Below are 18,119 nucleotides of genomic sequence, written 5' to 3'. Positions count from 1 at the left end.
CGGCTATGCCATCACGTCATGCAGTTATGCAGTGACTCCGACGACGCTTGTCGCGAACTTCTCAATCGCAGGCCAAGCTAATATTTGTGTCGCATTAATTCGCAGTCTCGTGATTTCAAGACAGTATCCGTGACCTTCGACAATGGCGGCCGAACAGAGGAAGTTACTGGAGGTATATACATGTCTATGTTTGTAAATGATTTAGGGAAGGTTCAGATGAGATCTAACGACATGAGTTAGCAACTGATGGGGGCAGACGCGCTCGCTGGCGGTACTTCCAAGCGACAAGAAATCCCCCTCACAGACCCCCGCGTTTGTAAAAGCTATATAGTTGGCACATGTCCTCACGATCTCTTTACAAACACGAAGCAGGATATGGGGCCGTGTCCCAAGATCCACTCGGAGGGACTCAAAGCCGAGTATTTTCGCGAACGTGAAAAGGGTCGCGATTTCAGCGGTTTTGATTATGAATATATGAAGGATTTGGAGAAGTATGTATTGGATTGTAATAGGAGAATCGACGCTGCACAGCGGAGGTTAGAACGAACGCCGGATGAAATTGCCCAGACGACGGCATTGGTGGGTTTCGATTTGTTGGACTGCAATTGAAGTTTTCTAACAACACTATATATAGCTCAAAGCAATTGACGAAATAAATGAGGGAATCGATGCGTCAGTTATGGAGATTTCGGTACTTGGAGAGTATGGGATGATAAGCCGTGCACTTGAGGAATATCACAATATAAAGATCAGGCGCCACGAACGTGAGGCCAAGGAGAGGGAGCTTCGAAATCTCAACGACAATATCGGGCCCTCAGGTCATCAAAAATTGCAGGTCTGCGATGTCTGTGGAGCCTATTTATCACGACTGGATAATGATCGTCGGCTGGCTGATCATTTTGCGGGCAAGGTGAGTGTCTCTGTTGGATCGCAAACAGCCACAATGACTGACACGCGTAGATGCATCTTGGATATGCCCAGATGAGGGCGACATATAAAGAGTTACAAGAAAAAATGGCCAACAGGCCGCCACCATCGTCATATAACGGGCATTCTCGATCGCAAGATCGGCGTCCAGCCGATAGAGACCGAGGAAGAGATTATGACAAGTGGGGCAAAAGCAGAGGCAGACGGCGGCCGTAGAATATTTTGTCAGATTCTACATCTTGTACTATAATTACTTTGCCGTTAGATATGTAATTGCAATATACAGTAATATATCAACTTTTCCGCTATGCACATGATAATTCCAAAATTTTATCCTAGGTCGACAATCTCGTACAGATAATCATGAAAACTTTTAATATATCAACAGAGCCAATGCGTCATTGACAGCATTAATTACCCTCCATGCTAATTTCGATTCATCATTCTAGCTCAGTTGTTCTTTACCAAGAATTTGATGGCTGCTGGAAATTCCACGAGTCATTAGATTGATTACTGGTAGGTGCATCCCAACTGTCCGGCACAGAAGACGCAGATGGCGCAGTTCCCAAATTTGGCGCTGATTCTGGAGTTTTGCCAGCATTCGCTGATGCATCCCAATTTTCCGCCGCCGCGACAGGGCCCGTGTCCCATGATACAGCGGCAACCGCCGCGGGTGAGTCCCGGGAAAGTTGTTCTGACACTTCTGCTGGAGCAGCGTCCCTCGACCGGCCAGTGCTATCATAGCCGACGGAAGGTGGATCAGAGTTGTCAATTCTATCACCATCATCACTACGTGATAGCGTTAAGCTTCGACCGTAACTTCCGTTCTGACTTGCAAATGGCGGTCTCTCGTTCTCTTGGTAATTTCCAGTGTCCCGCCCATATCTACCACGGCTGCCGTAGCCTCCGGCATAATTGCCTATATCATCTCGATGGCCACCGGGTCTCTCGTAACCACCTCCAACTCTACCACTATGTATACCACCCCGTCTACCACCACTGTAAGGTCCTCCCTCATTACTATACTTGCTGCCGGCGAGACCGCCTCCTCTAGTTGGGAGCTCTTTGGGCCCGTCCCGACCATTTTGAACGTTTCGTTCAGATTGAGACTTGCTCCATGAGCTACTGCTCGGTGGAAGCGACTCTCTGGTCATGGCGTCGTTCCATCCTGTGCTTTGCGCGGACCGTTCTGGAGCTGCATCCCAGCTACTTGCGACTGCAGTGGTCGACGTATCCCAACTGTTGTCAGCGGCGGGGAGACTTGGCGTATCCCACGATGATTGTGATGGTTGCGACGATTTCTCAGAAATGCTGATTGTCGGCATAAAGCCAATTTTCTGCTCCAATTGCGGAGGCTCTGGGTTCTGCTGTCTAGGCGCCTGGACATTCCCAGGTTCACTATTCCAAGAGGTCGGAGTGTTAGCCTGTGAGGACGGTTTCCAGCCATTGCTTGCAGTTGTCGGTGCCGGAGTAGTCCAATCATTATCCGGCATTGGCACTGGCGCATCCCAACCAGTGGATTCATTTTGCAGAGCCGAATCCGGTGCTGACGAACTTGGAGAGAATTCGGTTGACCCCGACGATTTCGGAACAAATTCCGGAGCCGCAGCCCAGGACGACCCGCGAGTAGGAGCAGGCGTCGATCCAGGATCGGCAGGCACCGACAGAACGGACGTGGATGTCTGCTCTTTAACTGGAGCAGTTGCTGCATTCCGGCTATCGTCTACAGTTGCTGCAGGTGCGCCCCAATCATTGACCACTGCCGCTGAAGTGGTTTCCCATGTATCATTGACCGCCGGTGCTGGCACATCCCAACTACTCGCAGAGGGCTGGGATACTACCTGCCCTTGTTCAACATTCGGCAGAGTAGCCGATGGCAGTTCTTGCTGCTTGGCAAGATCCTCCTTATGAGTTACCGCTGCAGCCGGCGTAGGAGCACTCCAGTCATCAGCTGATGTAGCCGATGCCGTGCCCCAGGCTCTTGTAGGGGCATTTGCAGGAGCTGTATCCCAATCGTTACTGGTCGTGGCGGTAGATCCAGGCCGGTTACTGTAATTATTGCCGCTCGCATTTGCGGCAGACGGCGACCCCATATCTCCGCCGGCATCGGTGGCTCCTGGATCTTGACCAGTCCAACTACCGCCACGTGTGGCTGACAATTGACTATAATAATCGCTCTTGTCACGGTTACCGTATCCGCGGCCAGAACCGCCATCGTCTTCATACCTTTGTCGTCGCTCTTCGAATCGCCGACGCTGTGGTCGATTTGTTGGCGCCCATCTACTAGCACCGAGACCCGCGGCTGTCTTTGAAGTCGTAGAACTGGCACTTGCATCCGGATGGTCTTGTTTCGATACGGTGCCCGTTTCTGATGGTCGCGAAGTATGTCCGCCACTTGCATGCGAGTTGCGCGACAACGTTCGTTCAGGAGCGCCGTCTGACTGGCCCCAGGATATGGATATCGGCTGCGGTCGGGCTGCTGACGCGTCTGACGCACCCCACGAGTTAACCGGCTTCGCAGTCTGATCCCAAGAGTCATCAACCGGTGCAGGAGTAGGTTCACCCCACGAATTATTCGCAGCGGCTGGCGCAGGAATATCCCATGACATATCTGCCGCAGCAGTAGCGGGGGTGTCCCATGACTTCTCCGATTGTTGTGCCTGTGCTGGAGGAGCTCCAGCCGGTTGCTCTACTGGAGGAATTGTAGTCCGTGAAGGCTGGCTGGTGGAACGTGCTGATGTTTCCGATGCCGAAGGGCCAGTCGCCGGTAGAGTCTGTATACGCTTATTGGATTCCAGTTGGGCCGACGGTGCTGATGTATCTCGAGAATTCGATTGAAAACTAACAGAAGGGACCCATGAGTCCGGGTTAACAGGTGCAGGTGAGTTCCAAGATCCGCCAGACACACCTGCACCCTTTGCCGAATGCGACGCAGCAAATGATGGAGGTGCGCCTACCTGGCTGTCGGGCGCTCCCTGAGCACGTGAATGCGCTGGTTGAGCATTAGCAAATGACTGGGCTGACGATGAAGATGACCGAGAATGCGAACTAGACCGGCCGATTGATAGCGGCATTGCCCGGGCAGTCCTCGCATCCCACGTGTTGTTGGTTGGAGTCGGCGTATCCCATGAGTTTGCCTGCGTAGTAGGAGCTGGCACATCCCACGAGTTATCTTGCACGGAAGGTTCTGGCGTATCCCATGAGTTAGATACAGCCACCGAAGGCATTGGCGTATCCCATGACTAGAAGAATTGAATTAACGTGTGTTGAACTTCTGCCAATCCCACAGACTGACCACGACGAATAAGGCGCCAATTATCTAAATCCAAATAAGTGCTTCAATTGGTGGACACATTGCAGAAAATGCGACCATCGACATGGTATTCACTGATTTGTATGTTGCAATTGACGATTTTCATCTTGATCAAGCAAGGGGAGGGTGTTCAATATTGAACCCAACTCACTTGCGACATAGTGATCTGCGAAAGATTATCAAAACAACTATACCAAAAGCATTCCGATTACTTATTCTGGTACCAATGTTTTCTGAAACTTTCAAGTTGCTGAAGTGATCAATTGACTGCCAAAAATGTGGCTCATGCACTGATGGGAGGCCACGTGGAAGCTGAGATTCGGTAATTTTTTTTTTGGTCGATGTGGCCTAGCTATTCACCGAACCCACAACGCATCCCATCGCATGCTAGTTTCTTTCTAATTATTCGTTACTGCGCCACGTAATGTCCAGCTCTCGGTTAAGGCGCAGAGTATTTATAATAAAACATGCTCTATTGACTGTCATGTCCTTGAATCTCTTGATTATCAGGTGCCGACGAATCACTTAGAAAAATATAAGTTTGATTAACTCAAGCAATGACTACATGATAACATGCTATTAATCCTAAGAAATCCGACTTGTATAATAATTTACGCATCCAGTACGTCCTCATTATTATCATCAATATTAAATTTGCGCTTTCCGGATAGCCTGTAAGACGCGAGAGTCTCGCCAGCAACTTGCTTCCGGACCTTGCTCTGCATTCTCTCAATCTCCATCTCTGCGGAGGTCGCATCTTGTGTTGCATATTGCAAGACAAGACGACGGCCTAGTAAATGTACTCCAGCCAGCGAATTCATCGCATTCTCGGCTTCCTTAGCAGAAACGAATTCTGCAAACGCGAAACCACGAGCCGTATTGTCAAACTTCTTAGGCAAGCGAACGGTCCGCAGTTGGCCAAATGCACCAAGAAGCTGACGGATATCTTTCTTCGTCGTCTCAAATGGCAGATTCTTAATGATAATCTTCGTCTTCGGGGCAGTCTTACTCTTCGTGTCAGATCGTAGAGCTCCACTGTCACTACCACGAGTGGATAGCTTAATCTGCAAGCTATGGCCATCCAAAACAAAGCCTGTCATAGTCTTTCGTGCCAGTTCTGCAGAGTCTTTTGTCTTAAACTCCACAAAACCAAAACCCATACTAAGCCAAGTTCCTTTGTGCTTGGGATCCATCTTCATCTTCACCTCAGCCCGAATGTAATCCTGGAGGGGGCTGAAGACCGCAGCAAGGTCGCTAGCGCGAGTCTTGAAACTAAGATTCTTGACGAATAAGCTTGTGCTGCCGATACTAGCACTGTAATCCTGGTCGTCTGCTTCAGCTTCATCAAGCTGCACAATCTCGCTAACGGAAGGCTTCACTTCCTTGGCTCTCTCCAGAGTACGCGCCGAAGGAGCAACTGGAAGAAATGGTGAATTGCCGCTAAGTAAATTCTTCGGAGCTTTCTCCAGATACAAGATAGAGCTCTTAAATCGGCGGTATGCAAGCTTCGCAAAGGCTGCACGAGCTTGAGGTGCGTTCGCCATCTCGATCACTGCTATCGTATTGCTTGAAGGCATCAGTAATCTGCGGACATCGCCGTGTTCCGAAAAAAGGTCGCGAAGTTCCTCAACCGTAGTCTCAAAAGGAAAGTTTTTAACTAGTATCACTGTGTCACTCCGACCGGCCTTTGCATCTGCAAAAGCTTTAAGGTCCATGCCAACAGATTCGAAATACTTCTTAGCATCATCAATGGCGTGAGCTTCAGCCATTGCTTGTCGAACACCTGCATCAGCCGACTCAGGGTCAAGAAGATCCGCTTTCGAGATACCCATTTTCCGGGCCAAAAACCCGACAACAGCATCAGTCTAATCATCCTGTTAGTACTCAACGGTTGACATAACCCAGAAAAATGTGACATACATTCATATACAAGCTACTCCATTGAAACTGGTTTTTGGCAGCGGCTGCCTTGCGCTTGAGAGCTTGTTGCTTCTTAAGTGGAAGCTTTGCAAGTTCAAACTCGTCCAGTTTGCTTTCACGCTTCGGCTGACCGGGAATAACGTGTAATAGTCGACCTTGGAACGACTGCTTATCTAAAGTAGTATATGCGTTGCATGCATCTTCGCCATTCTCGAACAAGATATAGGCAAAACCTTTCGAATTGTGGGTGTCACTATCGAGGGGAACATGAACCTTGCATATTGTTAGCTCTAGCACGACGAAGACAAGCCGATATTACATTCTGTCCACGCAAAGACGATCAGATATTTTTTACTATCTATATGGAAAGATCAACATCCGCCGGAACGTTCAGTTGTCCCTATCTAATAGTACTCATCATATTCCACACGTCGACACAATGTAGGCTTGAGACTTGCGAACTATTGTACTCACTTCTTCTAATTTTCCGTGCTGGCCAAACAATTCATGAAGGTCCTCTTCTGAACAGGCATACGATAGATTGCGGACAAACAACCGCCTTGTAGATTGTATTGATTCGAGATTGACCTCCTCTTCGCTTCTTTCCAAAGTAGTTTCATTTTCTACTACCAACTCGGTAATACCGTCTCCATTAATAGCAGAGGATTCTTCTAGATTGGGAGACGTTACAGGATTGGAAGCGTCAACAATTCGTTTACGTCTTTGACGCAACCACTCATCGTCCGAAATCTCCGTTGCCGCAAGGTTCAGTTGAGCTTCTTCATCATGATCTTTGTCTAATATGCTTTCTTCTTCGGCTTCTATGGAGATCTCCTTGTGTGAATATGGCCGACTGGTTCGTTTGTCGAGCTTATCGAATGGTTCTCCATCTGTGACAGTATTGTCTAATTTAAATTCAGGGACAATGACGGCGCTAGATATTGGCACCATAGGCAAACCAGATATGTCATCATTGGCCCAAGTCCTTTCATTCGCTCGAGGCCTCATGGCCAACAGATACTCTCGAAGCTTCGGGTCTATATTTTCTGTATCTTCTCGTTCTAATTTCCTCCGTTTACTGGATATTTTTGAGTTAGGCTCAATAGGTTGATGACTAACATCTTTGATCAATTCTCGTCGAGCCTTTGGAGCAGTGGAATCGTTGATCTGTCAAGTGAGTCAGTTAAAGGTCCGTCCAATAAAATTCTCTTTAGGCTAATTACCCCCTCAGCCAATGCAACCTCAATTTTAGCCATTCCAATAAATGTCCGATTGAAGTACTTCACGGCCTCGGCAGCATCTTGCGCAGACCTGAATCCAATGAATCCAAACCGCCGCGATGTGCCATTCCGGGTCTTCATTAACTTGCAATCTGTAATAACACCACCATGTTCCGCAAATCGTTCCCGGAACTTTTCATCAGAAAGGGTTAGAGGTAGATTCTTTACTATTATTCGGGACCTGGAGTTTGCGAACATGTTAGCCAATATATTCATCCAACTGAAACAGACAAGGATGACGGTATCAGCAGCAAAGAATTACTTACATGACAAGAGACGATCGCTATATATCCTAATTAGGAATGTCCTGATAGTAGTAAGCACTTATTGAATCGCTAGAGCTATCTGTTCCTAAAAAGTGGATAACCGTCGTCAATAAAACAGTCGGCCGACCGACAAATTTTTTGCCCCTGGCGTTAGCTGGGAGACAAACCCTAACCTCTAAACTCAGAATTCAGCGTCCAGGCAAAATTTAGTCGCAGAATATCTTCAGATCACGAGAACCCATGTCGCCCGGTGATTAAATCTGTATTGATTTTTGTCACGGACTGTCGGCATACAGCAATTGGCTAGACGTATCACGCTATTAGGACACGCATATTATGAGCGGTATTGACTAGAATATTGGTATTCCGTTAAGCTTATTAACGATGCATGGGAACTCCATTGTTACTCGTTGCCGAGCTCTTTTGCTTTCTAAACTCTGAAACAAACCACTTATAACAGCATAACCATTAACACGCCCATGCGCCAGCGAAAATAGATCCGAATAATAAATACAAAATATACAACCTATGGACTTAGATCAAAGCCAAAACCTGCGTGTAAGGTACCCTCACAGTCTTTGCATGCCAACGAAGAGCCATTCCGCTTTCCTCAATCTTCCATCATAACCACAAGTGGCCCGACCGTTTTGACACTATACAAGCTCTCGACGTAGTCCCTAGACGCCCTGCCTAGGGCCAAAAGCAGCGAGAGTTCTTCGGCTTTCAAATTACTTGATGATAAGACTTTCGGAGATTTATCACGATCGAATGCATCTGGAACCTGAATTGACTTCAATAAAGACCTACAGCGGTGCCAAGATTAGTCGAAGGATTATCCTAATATACAAACTTCTCGTAGCCATACTTGTAATTCACCGAGGCTTGGCCATTTACTCGTCTATCAGGTGCGCCGACGGCAAATATGTCTATGAGGTTCCTATTCAGGGCCGGTTAGCAGATATACATGACCGCGTAATTATGGAGTGTACTCTTCTGTCATTGCTACAATGCGAGCCATAGCTTCCTCTCGTTGCATACCAGTGTTGGCATCGACCGACTCTGTCGGCAGATTCATAGTACTATGCTAATAGATCAGCAGAAATTGAATCATCAGTGATGTTGCCGCCATGACATACGTTGCCGCATATTCTGATAGAAGACCAGTTCTTTCAGCTTGCTAGACCATCACCGTAAGCTACCTGCTCGCGTGAGATAAACGCAGAATCCATAAACGTACGAAGAGGCTATCTTCCTCGCGTCGCGTACACGAGAAACAAACGCCCATACTAATTATCAGAAAAGACGTTGCTATAGTGTTAGCCAATAGCGCGGAAGAAGACGGCGTAGATTTCCTGCTGATGTCGGCAATTGCTTGCACATAAAGTTTCGAGAGCGCGATGAGGGTAGCGCGCTACTAAGTCGTTCTCTATTCTGGCGCATTCCTGCGGAAGACAAGGCTCAAGCTCGTGTTCAAAAGGAGGTACAGTGGATCCAAATTACGCGTGGGACTTCCGCTCATGCTTTCGAACTCACGACGCCCTTTCACATTATCATCCAACAGTTAGCCATTGTCCTGCAGCCTTAGTAGAAAATGTTTTAGCAGATAATCCTTTCTGTATGGCAGATATTTCCTTAAAATCTGTGAAGTCTAGGGAAGGTAAGTCCAGGCAGCGCGTGTTCATTTCATTACCCTCAATATTTGCAACGCGGGTTCTGCAGGTTCATAGAAAACTGTTTTTTGACAGCACCACTAGCAAAACGTCCTTGACTCAACTCAGAAGTCGTCCGCGTTTTACGAAGAAAATATTCCGCGTTGGCAATTCAATCGAAATAGCCACAGTGGGCAGGTGGTGAGATGTCATTGGCTCCGGTGATCTTGCCATTCACACATTGGCCGGTTGCATATAGGCATGGGTTTGACCATGCTCCGGATGATCTGCCCACTCCTCCGGAAGCCGCCTCGAGAGAGTCGATCACGGCTGTCTCCAAGATAGCATCAGATACAGTGCTCACATGTGCCACTGTATTTTCAAGCGGAGTTGTGCTCGGACTGTCAAGCGGTGCAATTGAGATTTTGCAGTGGGATGAACCAGCGACGGCTGGGGTCGAATCCATTGGCCTATCTCCTCTATCTACAACAGCCGGACATCGTCGCTCACCGGTAGTCGCACTGCGGAGAGTCGCTGCAAAAGACTCAGAAGGTAGATCAGAACTTTTAATAAGCGCTGCTGAGAATGGGTATGTCGCTGGCAGGTTCACGAAAGTTGCTTGCGCTAACCGGGTGTTGAAGCGAAATACTAAAGCACTCACTACCCTCCGGACGAGTTCTCAAATCCACCACAGTTCCATTTCGACCAAATGGAGTTATACCAATCGACACGTTTCTTCTCGTCTACGGGAGGTCAACCGAATTGCGGATTCTGCACCAAACTACTCTTGAGCCGCACATCGTCATGGCCGGTATGCTCAATAATTGGCCAATACCTCTACCACTGTTTGCTGAGAGAATGGTTACGCTAAACGATGCAGGTGATGGGCAGCATTGGAAGATATGGTCTAAAGAAGCACGAGTGGAGCGAATAACAAGTTTTGGCGCGCCAATCAGTTTTTTCAATCATGCGAATGCTCACTACCTAATCGCCAATCGGTTGAATTCAATGACTCGTGCAAATCGTACTACACGAATGAGCAAGGATTCTATCAAAATTAAACTTGGAGATCGTGACTATGGTGCGATAATATCTGTCAATACTGTCGGAGAAATTTTATGGCTGGTTGTCCAGGTCAATGGATGGTGTCTGTACAAATGGGAGGAGGACAAATTTGTGGAAGTCACGCAGCAGGAATTTAAGCATATTGGAGGTGCTGCATCAAGTGACGCCGCCGATGACCATGACAGAAATTGGTTTGGCGTATGGAACCACGCGGGTGACCTTATATTTGCAGTTGTCGAGACAGTTAATGGCAAAACCATATGTAAGCCGCAAAAGTTTGCAGCGAGCGCGAAGCCCAATGGAGTAAAGACACTGGAGATGGTATTTTCATTCACCACAAGGCATGCGGTTAATCGGTCAATTGTGGTAACTCCGTGGGTTGTGGAGCCAAAAGACGTTGTTATTGAACTATTTTATGTCGAAGGGGAAATCCGATATCGGGTAGGGAATTTACGGACTTTTACCTGGTCTAAGGCGCACTACCCCATACATCGCGCTCATCATTTCATCAATCAGCGAGTATTGCCCAAATCGTTTACTCCTCCTAGGCCTAAGTCTGACTCAGAACATCCAACAGCTGAAAGAGCAGACAAACGTTACGAGGCGCCGTCGGATCTACAGTCGTCATCTCTGCTGCCATCTGAGTTACCGGTCTCAACGCTAACGACTGCACTCGCCGCAAAGCCACTGAAAGGACCGACCCTTGGTCCATGCAACACCGGAACAGTGTTTGCTGGAATGCTAGTCTTTGGATGTGGCCTTTTTGTGAACGCCTACTCTTTACCCCGCTATCTCCTTTCATTTGATTCTCCAGACCGTACCATCGAAATACAAGAGGAAGGGTCAATCGTTACTCACCTGTCCGGCGTAACTTTGTCTGACTGCAGCGAACTTCTGATCATTGGCACCAGTGGTGGAGCAGTATACATCCTGAATTCGAAAAGCTGGGAAGTTTCCCATCGCATAGCGCTTTCCGGTTCTCCCGTTCTTTTCTCCATGCTACTGTCACGTACAAACGAGTTGATCCGGGATATGGTGGTGATTGCCTCTCGGGACGGAACTGTTTGCATTGTCAATCCACCAGAAGCAAAGAAGATATTCACCATTCCGGGCCACTTTGCCCAAATCCGATTACTAGCAACACCGAAGAACTCGAACATTCTCGTTGTGCTTTATGAGGATCGGTATGGACGAGTCTGCAATCTACGAAGCGGCAAGATTGAAAATCAGAACAAAGTCACCATCGAGAATGAGGAGGAATGGGAGATTTCGTATGTATTGGATCCGGTCAATAGATTGATGCAGCAACTAATATTCGGTTGATAGATATGCTAAGGTGAGACCGACTATCCCAGAAGATCAGCTAATATTCACCGACTCACAATACACAATAAATGGTTCTTCAACTATATTTTTGAACATGTATATTCTACTGACAGAGCTTGCGTGCACTGCTTCGGAAATCTCTCAGAATGGTCACATATCACCCGACTCACGGATTTTGATAAACGCTAAAGCTGTTTTGTCGTCCTTATACTCCTGGCGGTCATTTGAAAGCCTTGCCGATTCAGATTTTTCTCCGATGAACGGCGAAACAGATGAAAGCCGGGCCGTCCAGGTTGATCCACGCAGGCTTATCGAGTTGTTGTTTCTTAAGAGATTCTCGTCTATGAATGGCGACAGCGATGCATTGCCTGCTTCCGCGGCGTATGCAGTTCCTGCAAAGCTAGGATGTCGAGGGATCTCAAACACTTTGACTGTTTTCCATGCGCACCAGGACTTGTTACAAATTAGCGGAGAGATCACAGCGATGGTATTGTTGGTGTGCACAACATTAGGGCGCATGCTACTCACTGTGCAATTGTCGGTTCCAGCTGGCGAGCAATATGGGGACAAATATGCATTGATAGATGCATATTATTCGCGGTTCGTGGATGTTCTGTTTTTATCTACTGAGAGTATCGAGGGACAGCAGTATAAACGTCCTTGGTTGCGTGGATTCGCCAGGTTTTGGACTTCGGATCACTGCAATATTCGGTACGCAGCCCGGACATGCTTGAATATGCGGATAGCACAGCTGGGAGTTCGGCCGAAGGAATTGTCACTCTCGATTTCTCGATGGCGAGTAATGCTTCCAGGAGTCGCCAGCGGAGGGGGAAAGCCGTTAGCACTGAATATTTTGAGACGCAGGGCAAGTAGTACTGCGGACGAATATAAGACATCCTTGGAACGTGTCATCACGGCTGACGGTCCTGACTTTGCTGGCAACGACGAAGTTTTTGACGACTGGTCTGACATGTCGGGCCAATTTAGTGGGGCACCGGGTGATGAGGACTGTGAACATTCGATGGACGAGACCACAGCTCTCGCGACGATTATTTTGGGGAACATTGCAATTAAATTTCCAGACCGGATATCACATGTTGCTCATAGGGAGATTATTGGGGCACTTGAAATACTGCTATTACGAAGTGACGGGCCGGAGGGAGGCCCTGCAGATGGGAAGTCTACGAAAGAGCTCCAAGATATCGCGATTGAGTTGGTTGGGATGGGTTGGCACATATGGGGCGATGATAAGTACCTTGCTACAGAGGTTGTTGTAAAACGTCTCATCGATTTCTTGGGCGCGGATCCGACACCAATGGTATCTTCGTTAAGTAAGAGCTCAGCCACAGATATTGAAACCATCAGTGGTAGCACTGCTACGCTCACCAGCGCACCTGGAGAACCGGTGATTATGGATGCAGTCACGCGTCGTCATGAACTTCTCGAGTCCACTGTGATCGCAATTGCAAATCAGTCTATAAATCGCGCCGTCGAGATATGCTCGTCAACAATTATCAGCGCACCAAGACCGCAGACACGTATTGGAGCCGTTAGATTTATGTATTATGTTGTCCGTCAGCGACCAGAGATTCTAATTGACCGTTTGTTCCCTCTAGTTGACGCTACAATAGCAGCTCTTGACCCGTCATCGTCAGGGGTGCGAAATAAGGTCGTGAATAGTATCACTGCGCTGTTCAATGCTCTGGTCACAACCTACCCTGTCGTGGCGTCCCACCGTGCACAGCAACGTCTCGCGCTGTCCATGCGGCCAGACCTCGTGCTCGTCTATGACCTCCGATCAGGCACACAAATGGCTAGTCTTGAAGGAGCCAAGAATCACTGCCTCGAGATCCAGTTTTCGCCTGAGGGCCGGCACGTAATGGGCATCGACCGCGAGACAAGGGAAGTTTATGTATGGAAACTGGGGCACTCGTTCTTGAGTATGATCCAGAGTATTGGTGGTGGTGGGCCGGGATCTATGGCACACCATAGCGGGGTTGGCGCACATTATGCAGCACACCATAATGGTGCAGCGGCGGATGCTGCGGGACGAGATTTAGTATACCCGAGGTTTGTAGGAAAGTTTAAGGGCAGTATACAGCAGTTTGTGCTGTCTGACTTGAAGGTATTTTGTCGACCATTAAAAATGCTTAATAATGTGCTGATGACAATACTCCAGGAACGCAATATGATGATTGATGTGTCTTGGAAACAGGAGAAAATTATCGAAATTACTGTGAATGGGACACGTCAAACTTTTGACTTCACAAATACTTAACCGACATGTTTTGCATTTTCACTAAGCGACTATGACTTCGACCGCGGTGGGAGATCTTAATTCGCTTGGGATGACTCTATTTGACTGCATTATTACGCGCATTTCCGGTTTGAGTGTAAGTTTACTGACAAATATTTTCATTGTGGTATCGTCTATCGTCGGTTTTTCTTAGTCGCGGTAATAATCAGGTGGAAATTCAAGGAATAGTTTATTACTATTCGCCAGGGTTCACTGGAAGAAGCATTGTAATTACTTGAATGGGAATTTGATCTGGTGTTGCGACTATACGATCGTTGTCATACGATCCAGAGCCTCAAGAAAAATCCTTGAATGTTGCGCTACGCACTGGTCAGTGCGCATGTGACTCATTTTACCTCGATTGTACTTGTTCAGTACTTTATCAACTTCGGGGCCACCAGAAGAACGAGCTTGCGCCGAAAGATGGAAACCGTATATAAGGTAGCTGGAAACGCATCCATGATGACCGGAAGGTAAACCCAGGTGCGTCATTGCATGAGGACTGCATGATGGGAACGACGCAACGGGGGTGTGGGTGGGAAGTTACCTTCATTTTCTGGACTGACAGGACCCTATACATCATTTTGTAACCTGCTCGATTGCATAACACATGCTTTGACATCTTGATGTTAACCTTGGCCGACCCAGGGCAGAAAATGGACAAGAGTTTGCGAGCTCGGTCAAAACCGTAGCAAAAAAGGACAATATCACCGGTTCCAGCGTGATCGAGATGTTAGATATATGTTGTATGTATAATTATAGGTCAATGTATATGTGGGATAGTGTCAGTGGGAAACACGTCAGTTGTCCGGCACACCCAGTCGAAGGGTTACTGTAGTATTTAGCTGTCGGATACGCCTTCCGAGACAACAAAAAGTGCGACGTAGTCAATAATAGTATTCTGCCAACTTGGCATACCACGACATTGCCACGGCTTTGCATAATCGGATGCTCTATCTACTGGAGTCATTACAATGACTTTGCCAGTAGCACATATGCAGTCGTCGATAACGGGTCCTTGTCAAGTCGTGAATGACAGGCGCGACTGAATGCATTACATCATCTATGTTCGTCTCCACTGGAAGCCATCAATGAGCCACCGAGACAATCCTCACATTTAAGGCCACACACATATACTAGTAATCCAAACCACATGTATTTATATGCATGCTATCGTCCTATCTATTTACACGAGAATCCGGGCTCACGAACCCTCGCGAGCTGCGGTCGGCCCAGCTACGGAGACAATACTCGACCCTAGTGCGCTCAGATAAACGATACTTCCCGACTCGCCATTCTGGAATTGTGAATTCGCTTGCTGTGGACCGTGCAGATAACAGATATATGCTATCCGGAGGTTCGGATTCGCGAATTTCGATATGGGACCTTAATTCACGGGAAGGGCAACGGCACCGCTATGAAATGGTGGGCGGGATACCAGCTAAAAAAGGACACAAGTATGGAATATCCGGGATATCATGGTGGCCGTTTGATAATGGAATGTTTATAACCGGGTCGTTTGATGAGACGTTAAAGGTGTGGGATACGGAGGCATTGGAAGAGGTTTATAAGTTCGAGTTGGGTGCTCGGGTGAACGCACACGACATATCGCCGGTTGCGGAACATTGCTTAGTCGCATGTGCAGCGGATTACACGGCTCTAAGACTGATCGATTTGAGGTCATCGGGTGCGGCCCAGATGCTTTCATCTCACGAAGGAACGACAGTGAACTCCGTCAGATGGTCACCAGCCGATTCGTTTATGTTGGCTAGTGGAGGATCGGACGGAACCGTGCGATTATGGGATATTAGACGTTCAGATGCCTGCTTGACTGTTCTCAATCTGGAGAACATAGTAGGAAAGGGTGTCACGAGCTCCGTCAACTTCAGCCAGCGCACGGAGTCTTTTTCTTCATCGACTACAGCTGCGTTTAGCCAGGTCAAGTCTCATCGCGGGGTGGTCAACGGCCTGGTTTGGCTCGATAATGGCAAGAAATTGGTATCAACTGGCACAGATGAAATGATTCGGGTATGGGACTTGACAGCGCCGTTTACGCGGGACACTAATACGCTGGTAAACTTTGGACCTCTGGTACGGAATCGATATTTGCAGTGCATCAATATGCTGCTCTCGCCCGTGCGCGACTGCTTTCCGCAATTACTCTTCTTTCCATCCGATACTGGTGATATTCTCGTGTTCCAAGTGTCCACTGGCCGTTTAGTTCGCCGACTCGCCGGATCACTGAATACACGTAAGAGAACGTGTGGCCTTGCCTGTCGAGGCTCTGAGTATGTCGAATTGTTTTCTGGAAACAGCGATGGCGATATCATACTATGGGAAGCCGAGCAGTCCGTGCTAATGCCAGACAAGAAAGAATCCGCCGAAGATGGATCGAAGAAGAACGTGTTAACTGAAATTTACAAGGGTTTGGAAATGGAGATTAATTGACATCCTTTGCGTACGATATGAAGAGGTAGCCGTTGATTACGCTGTACGATATATGGCGGCGGAGCGGAATATATTACAGACGAATGTAGAGCTACACTCAAGTCCGAATATGACTGTAAGCTGAATACGAATCATGAGATCATAGTAATACAAATATGCAAGTACCCGTCCGTGTACATGCATTCATAAAGGAGTTCTGCCAGTGGTATTGTCATACTTAACTGCACTCCATGAAGAACTGGCCGCGCCAACAAACACGTTCGTCGAGAAGGAAAGAGCTGTGGTAAATGCGCATGGAGTGCAGTTCCAACTGTATGAAACTCTCGTGGCGATATCGAAGGCGGGACAAGCGCCTGAAGCATCTTGTTCGAAGATGGCAGGTAGATCTTAATCGGAATATGCCGTAGTGAGAAGGGGTCGGATGGCAATAACTTCTTGGTGATGCCCCAGAACTTGTCAAAATCATCTAATTTGAACCTATTAGTAACTGCCAGATTGAGAGTAACATCTCAATACGCACGTTCTTCGACACCAGCCCACATGTCGTCTGAATCAGTCTTAGACAAACTCATTACCGCATTCGCATTTCCTCTTCGTACGAAGTCGGCCTCCTTCACTCTGTTCACCCAGTGCTCCTTTACAGCTCCACTACTAGTTAGACGCAGTAAAGTATCGGACGGATACTGAGAATGATGCAACATTAGTGTCCACGGCAAGTGCCACTCTTGATCAGGGTTATCCGCCTGAGTTGGATCTAGACCCGTGAGAAGGTCATAAAGCAGACCAATCGGCCAATTCCTATATCGCCTATGTTAGCGTGCGTACCCTTATGAGATCGACTGACACCCATACACGCACCATCGTAAAGGCACTCCCTCAAAATCTAGCCACCATTCTGATGACAACGATGCCTCGGGATCGCGAAGGAAGGGTTTAAAATATGCCGTTATCTTGCCAAAGTACAGGGGCAAGTACGATATTCTGGCAGCATTGATCTGCATAGACGCTGTTAGACCCACAGATCATGTAAATCGTGCTACCAACGACTTACATAAAAGGGATCAACCGAGTCTAGTACCCTGCATTCATCCGGCGGGAGAACTATCTGCAGTGGAATTACGCCGTCCCAGACCTTGCGACGCAGATCGGAGGAAGCAATAGAAGGCGACGAGACAGACATTCACAACATATACTATGTCCCACTGTGCATCATTCGATCCTCAAATACTATACGAGTAAACAGAGTGAGATACCGCTCCTCGCTATGCGTCCGTTGCAGGGAATTTATCCTCCGATATAATACACTCTTTACTTGAGACTATCACAAAATCCCTCAGAGCTCAATTAAGTCATAAAACTCCGGTACACGTAGTTCGGAAATCACTAAACCAATGAGCCGCCAATAATTATCCTTCAGGCTGACCAGCACATTCGAGTATCGTAGCAGTGGGTTATATCGTGGTCGAAAAGGGCTAATATCACCTAAATTTGGAACCCTATATCGCGATGATTTTGAGGATTTGAGAGCCCTAGCCGGCGACGCCTAAGCGAAGCGAAGGTAACGTAACAAGTAGTCAGTTATCCTTAAAATTGGGGATGACATAAGCGATGAGAGTTGGCTTGTCATCC

The 18,119-nt window shown here is 47.7% G+C and overlaps 7 protein-coding genes across 7 annotated transcripts; 3 read left to right on the top strand and 4 right to left on the bottom strand.

Annotated features, from left to right (window-relative positions):
- Window positions 1-100: 100 nt before the first annotated feature.
- POJ06DRAFT_247102 (uncharacterized protein) lies at window positions 101-1,225 on the top strand. The gene is made up of 4 exons (XM_056186871.1): window positions 101-172; window positions 241-579; window positions 635-910; window positions 961-1,225. The coding sequence occupies exons 1-4, from the start codon at window positions 143-145 to the stop codon at window positions 1,141-1,143; spliced, it is 828 nt and encodes a 275-aa protein (XP_056046734.1). The 5' UTR covers window positions 101-142; the 3' UTR covers window positions 1,144-1,225.
- POJ06DRAFT_247099 (uncharacterized protein) lies at window positions 1,226-4,563 on the bottom strand. The gene is made up of 2 exons (XM_056186869.1): window positions 4,392-4,563; window positions 1,226-4,169 (listed from the first exon to the last, which is right to left on the bottom strand). Exons 1-2 carry the CDS (start codon window positions 4,398-4,400, stop codon window positions 1,389-1,391), a joined length of 2,790 nt encoding a protein of 929 aa, XP_056046733.1. The 5' UTR covers window positions 4,401-4,563; the 3' UTR covers window positions 1,226-1,388.
- Window positions 4,510-7,809, bottom strand: POJ06DRAFT_247096 (uncharacterized protein). The gene is made up of 5 exons (XM_056186868.1): window positions 7,707-7,809; window positions 7,384-7,621; window positions 6,635-7,327; window positions 6,161-6,433; window positions 4,510-6,105 (listed from the first exon to the last, which is right to left on the bottom strand). Coding segments are annotated over exons 1-5 (2,460 nt in total). The 5' UTR covers window positions 7,709-7,809; the 3' UTR covers window positions 4,510-4,851.
- Window positions 7,810-7,946: 137 nt separating this feature from the next.
- Window positions 7,947-9,122, bottom strand: POJ06DRAFT_247092 (uncharacterized protein). Its single transcript, XM_056186867.1, has 5 exons — window positions 8,944-9,122; window positions 8,843-8,883; window positions 8,696-8,785; window positions 8,572-8,643; window positions 7,947-8,509 (listed from the first exon to the last, which is right to left on the bottom strand). Exons 1-5 carry the CDS (start codon window positions 8,989-8,991, stop codon window positions 8,317-8,319), a joined length of 444 nt encoding a protein of 147 aa, XP_056046731.1. The 5' UTR covers window positions 8,992-9,122; the 3' UTR covers window positions 7,947-8,316.
- A 22-nt stretch (window positions 9,123-9,144) lies between these two features.
- Window positions 9,145-14,224, top strand: POJ06DRAFT_66570 (uncharacterized protein). Its single transcript, XM_056191365.1, has 4 exons — window positions 9,145-9,944; window positions 9,997-11,691; window positions 11,747-13,871; window positions 13,926-14,224. The coding sequence occupies exons 1-4, from the start codon at window positions 9,562-9,564 to the stop codon at window positions 14,022-14,024; spliced, it is 4,302 nt and encodes a 1,433-aa protein (XP_056046730.1). The 5' UTR covers window positions 9,145-9,561; the 3' UTR covers window positions 14,025-14,224.
- Window positions 14,225-14,915: 691 nt separating this feature from the next.
- POJ06DRAFT_66572 (WD40-repeat-containing domain protein) lies at window positions 14,916-16,599 on the top strand. Its single transcript, XM_056191366.1, has one exon. It carries the CDS (start codon window positions 15,210-15,212, stop codon window positions 16,488-16,490), a length of 1,281 nt encoding a protein of 426 aa, XP_056046729.1. The 5' UTR covers window positions 14,916-15,209; the 3' UTR covers window positions 16,491-16,599.
- POJ06DRAFT_66560 (autophagy protein Apg5-domain-containing protein) lies at window positions 16,556-17,821 on the bottom strand. Its single transcript, XM_056191364.1, has 4 exons — window positions 17,542-17,821; window positions 17,349-17,485; window positions 17,011-17,288; window positions 16,556-16,956 (listed from the first exon to the last, which is right to left on the bottom strand). Exons 1-4 carry the CDS (start codon window positions 17,668-17,670, stop codon window positions 16,622-16,624), a joined length of 879 nt encoding a protein of 292 aa, XP_056046728.1. The 5' UTR covers window positions 17,671-17,821; the 3' UTR covers window positions 16,556-16,621.
- Between the last annotated feature and the right edge of the window lie 298 nt (window positions 17,822-18,119).

Source organism: Lipomyces tetrasporus (genome assembly GCF_029532465.1).
Source record: "Lipomyces tetrasporus strain NRRL Y-64009 chromosome Unknown POJ06scaffold_2, whole genome shotgun sequence".
NCBI classification, from domain to species: Eukaryota; Fungi; Ascomycota; class Lipomycetes; order Lipomycetales; family Lipomycetaceae; genus Lipomyces; species Lipomyces tetrasporus.
The sequence above is the reverse complement of the archived record's forward strand: the minus strand, read 5'-3'. Positions and strand labels throughout refer to the sequence as shown.

Bases quoted from the DNA above. Each gene is read 5' to 3' on its own strand.
- POJ06DRAFT_66560 (XM_056191364.1), bottom strand. From the start codon at position 17,670: ATGTCTGTCTCGTCGCCTTCTATTGCTTCCTCCGATCTGCGTCGCAAG. The intron at 17,486-17,541 runs GTAAGTCGTTGG...GCGTCTATGCAG, and splicing joins ACTCGGTTGATCCCTTTTAT to ATCAATGCTGCCAGAATATC. The intron at 16,957-17,010 runs GTGCGTATTGAG...GGTTCAAATTAG, and splicing joins GTGGGCTGGTGTCGAAGAAC to ATGATTTTGACAAGTTCTGG.
- POJ06DRAFT_247102 (XM_056186871.1), top strand. From the start codon at position 143: ATGGCGGCCGAACAGAGGAAGTTACTGGAG. The intron at 173-240 runs GTATATACATGT...GACATGAGTTAG, and splicing joins AACAGAGGAAGTTACTGGAG to CAACTGATGGGGGCAGACGC. The intron at 911-960 runs GTGAGTGTCTCT...TGACACGCGTAG, and splicing joins CTGATCATTTTGCGGGCAAG to ATGCATCTTGGATATGCCCA.
- POJ06DRAFT_247092 (XM_056186867.1), bottom strand. From the start codon at position 8,991: ATGGGCGTTTGTTTCTCGTGTACGCGACGCGAGGAAGATAGCCTCTTC. The intron at 8,786-8,842 runs GTATGTCATGGC...CTATTAGCATAG, and splicing joins CTATCAGAATATGCGGCAAC to TACTATGAATCTGCCGACAG. The intron at 8,644-8,695 runs GTACACTCCATA...GGCCCTGAATAG, and splicing joins ATTGTAGCAATGACAGAAGA to GAACCTCATAGACATATTTG.
- POJ06DRAFT_66572 (XM_056191366.1), top strand. From the start codon at position 15,210: ATGCTATCGTCCTATCTATTTACACGAGAATCCGGGCTCACGAACCCT.
- POJ06DRAFT_66570 (XM_056191365.1), top strand. From the start codon at position 9,562: ATGTCATTGGCTCCGGTGATCTTGCCATTCACACATTGGCCGGTTGCA. The intron at 9,945-9,996 runs GTATGTCGCTGG...CGGGTGTTGAAG, and splicing joins ATAAGCGCTGCTGAGAATGG to CGAAATACTAAAGCACTCAC. The intron at 13,872-13,925 runs GTATTTTGTCGA...ACAATACTCCAG, and splicing joins TTGTGCTGTCTGACTTGAAG to GAACGCAATATGATGATTGA.
- POJ06DRAFT_247096 (XM_056186868.1), bottom strand. The intron at 7,328-7,383 runs GTAATTAGCCTA...CTCACTTGACAG, and splicing joins AGGTTGCATTGGCTGAGGGG to ATCAACGATTCCACTGCTCC. The intron at 6,106-6,160 runs GTATGTCACATT...CAGGATGATTAG, and splicing joins GGAGTAGCTTGTATATGAAT to ACTGATGCTGTTGTCGGGTT.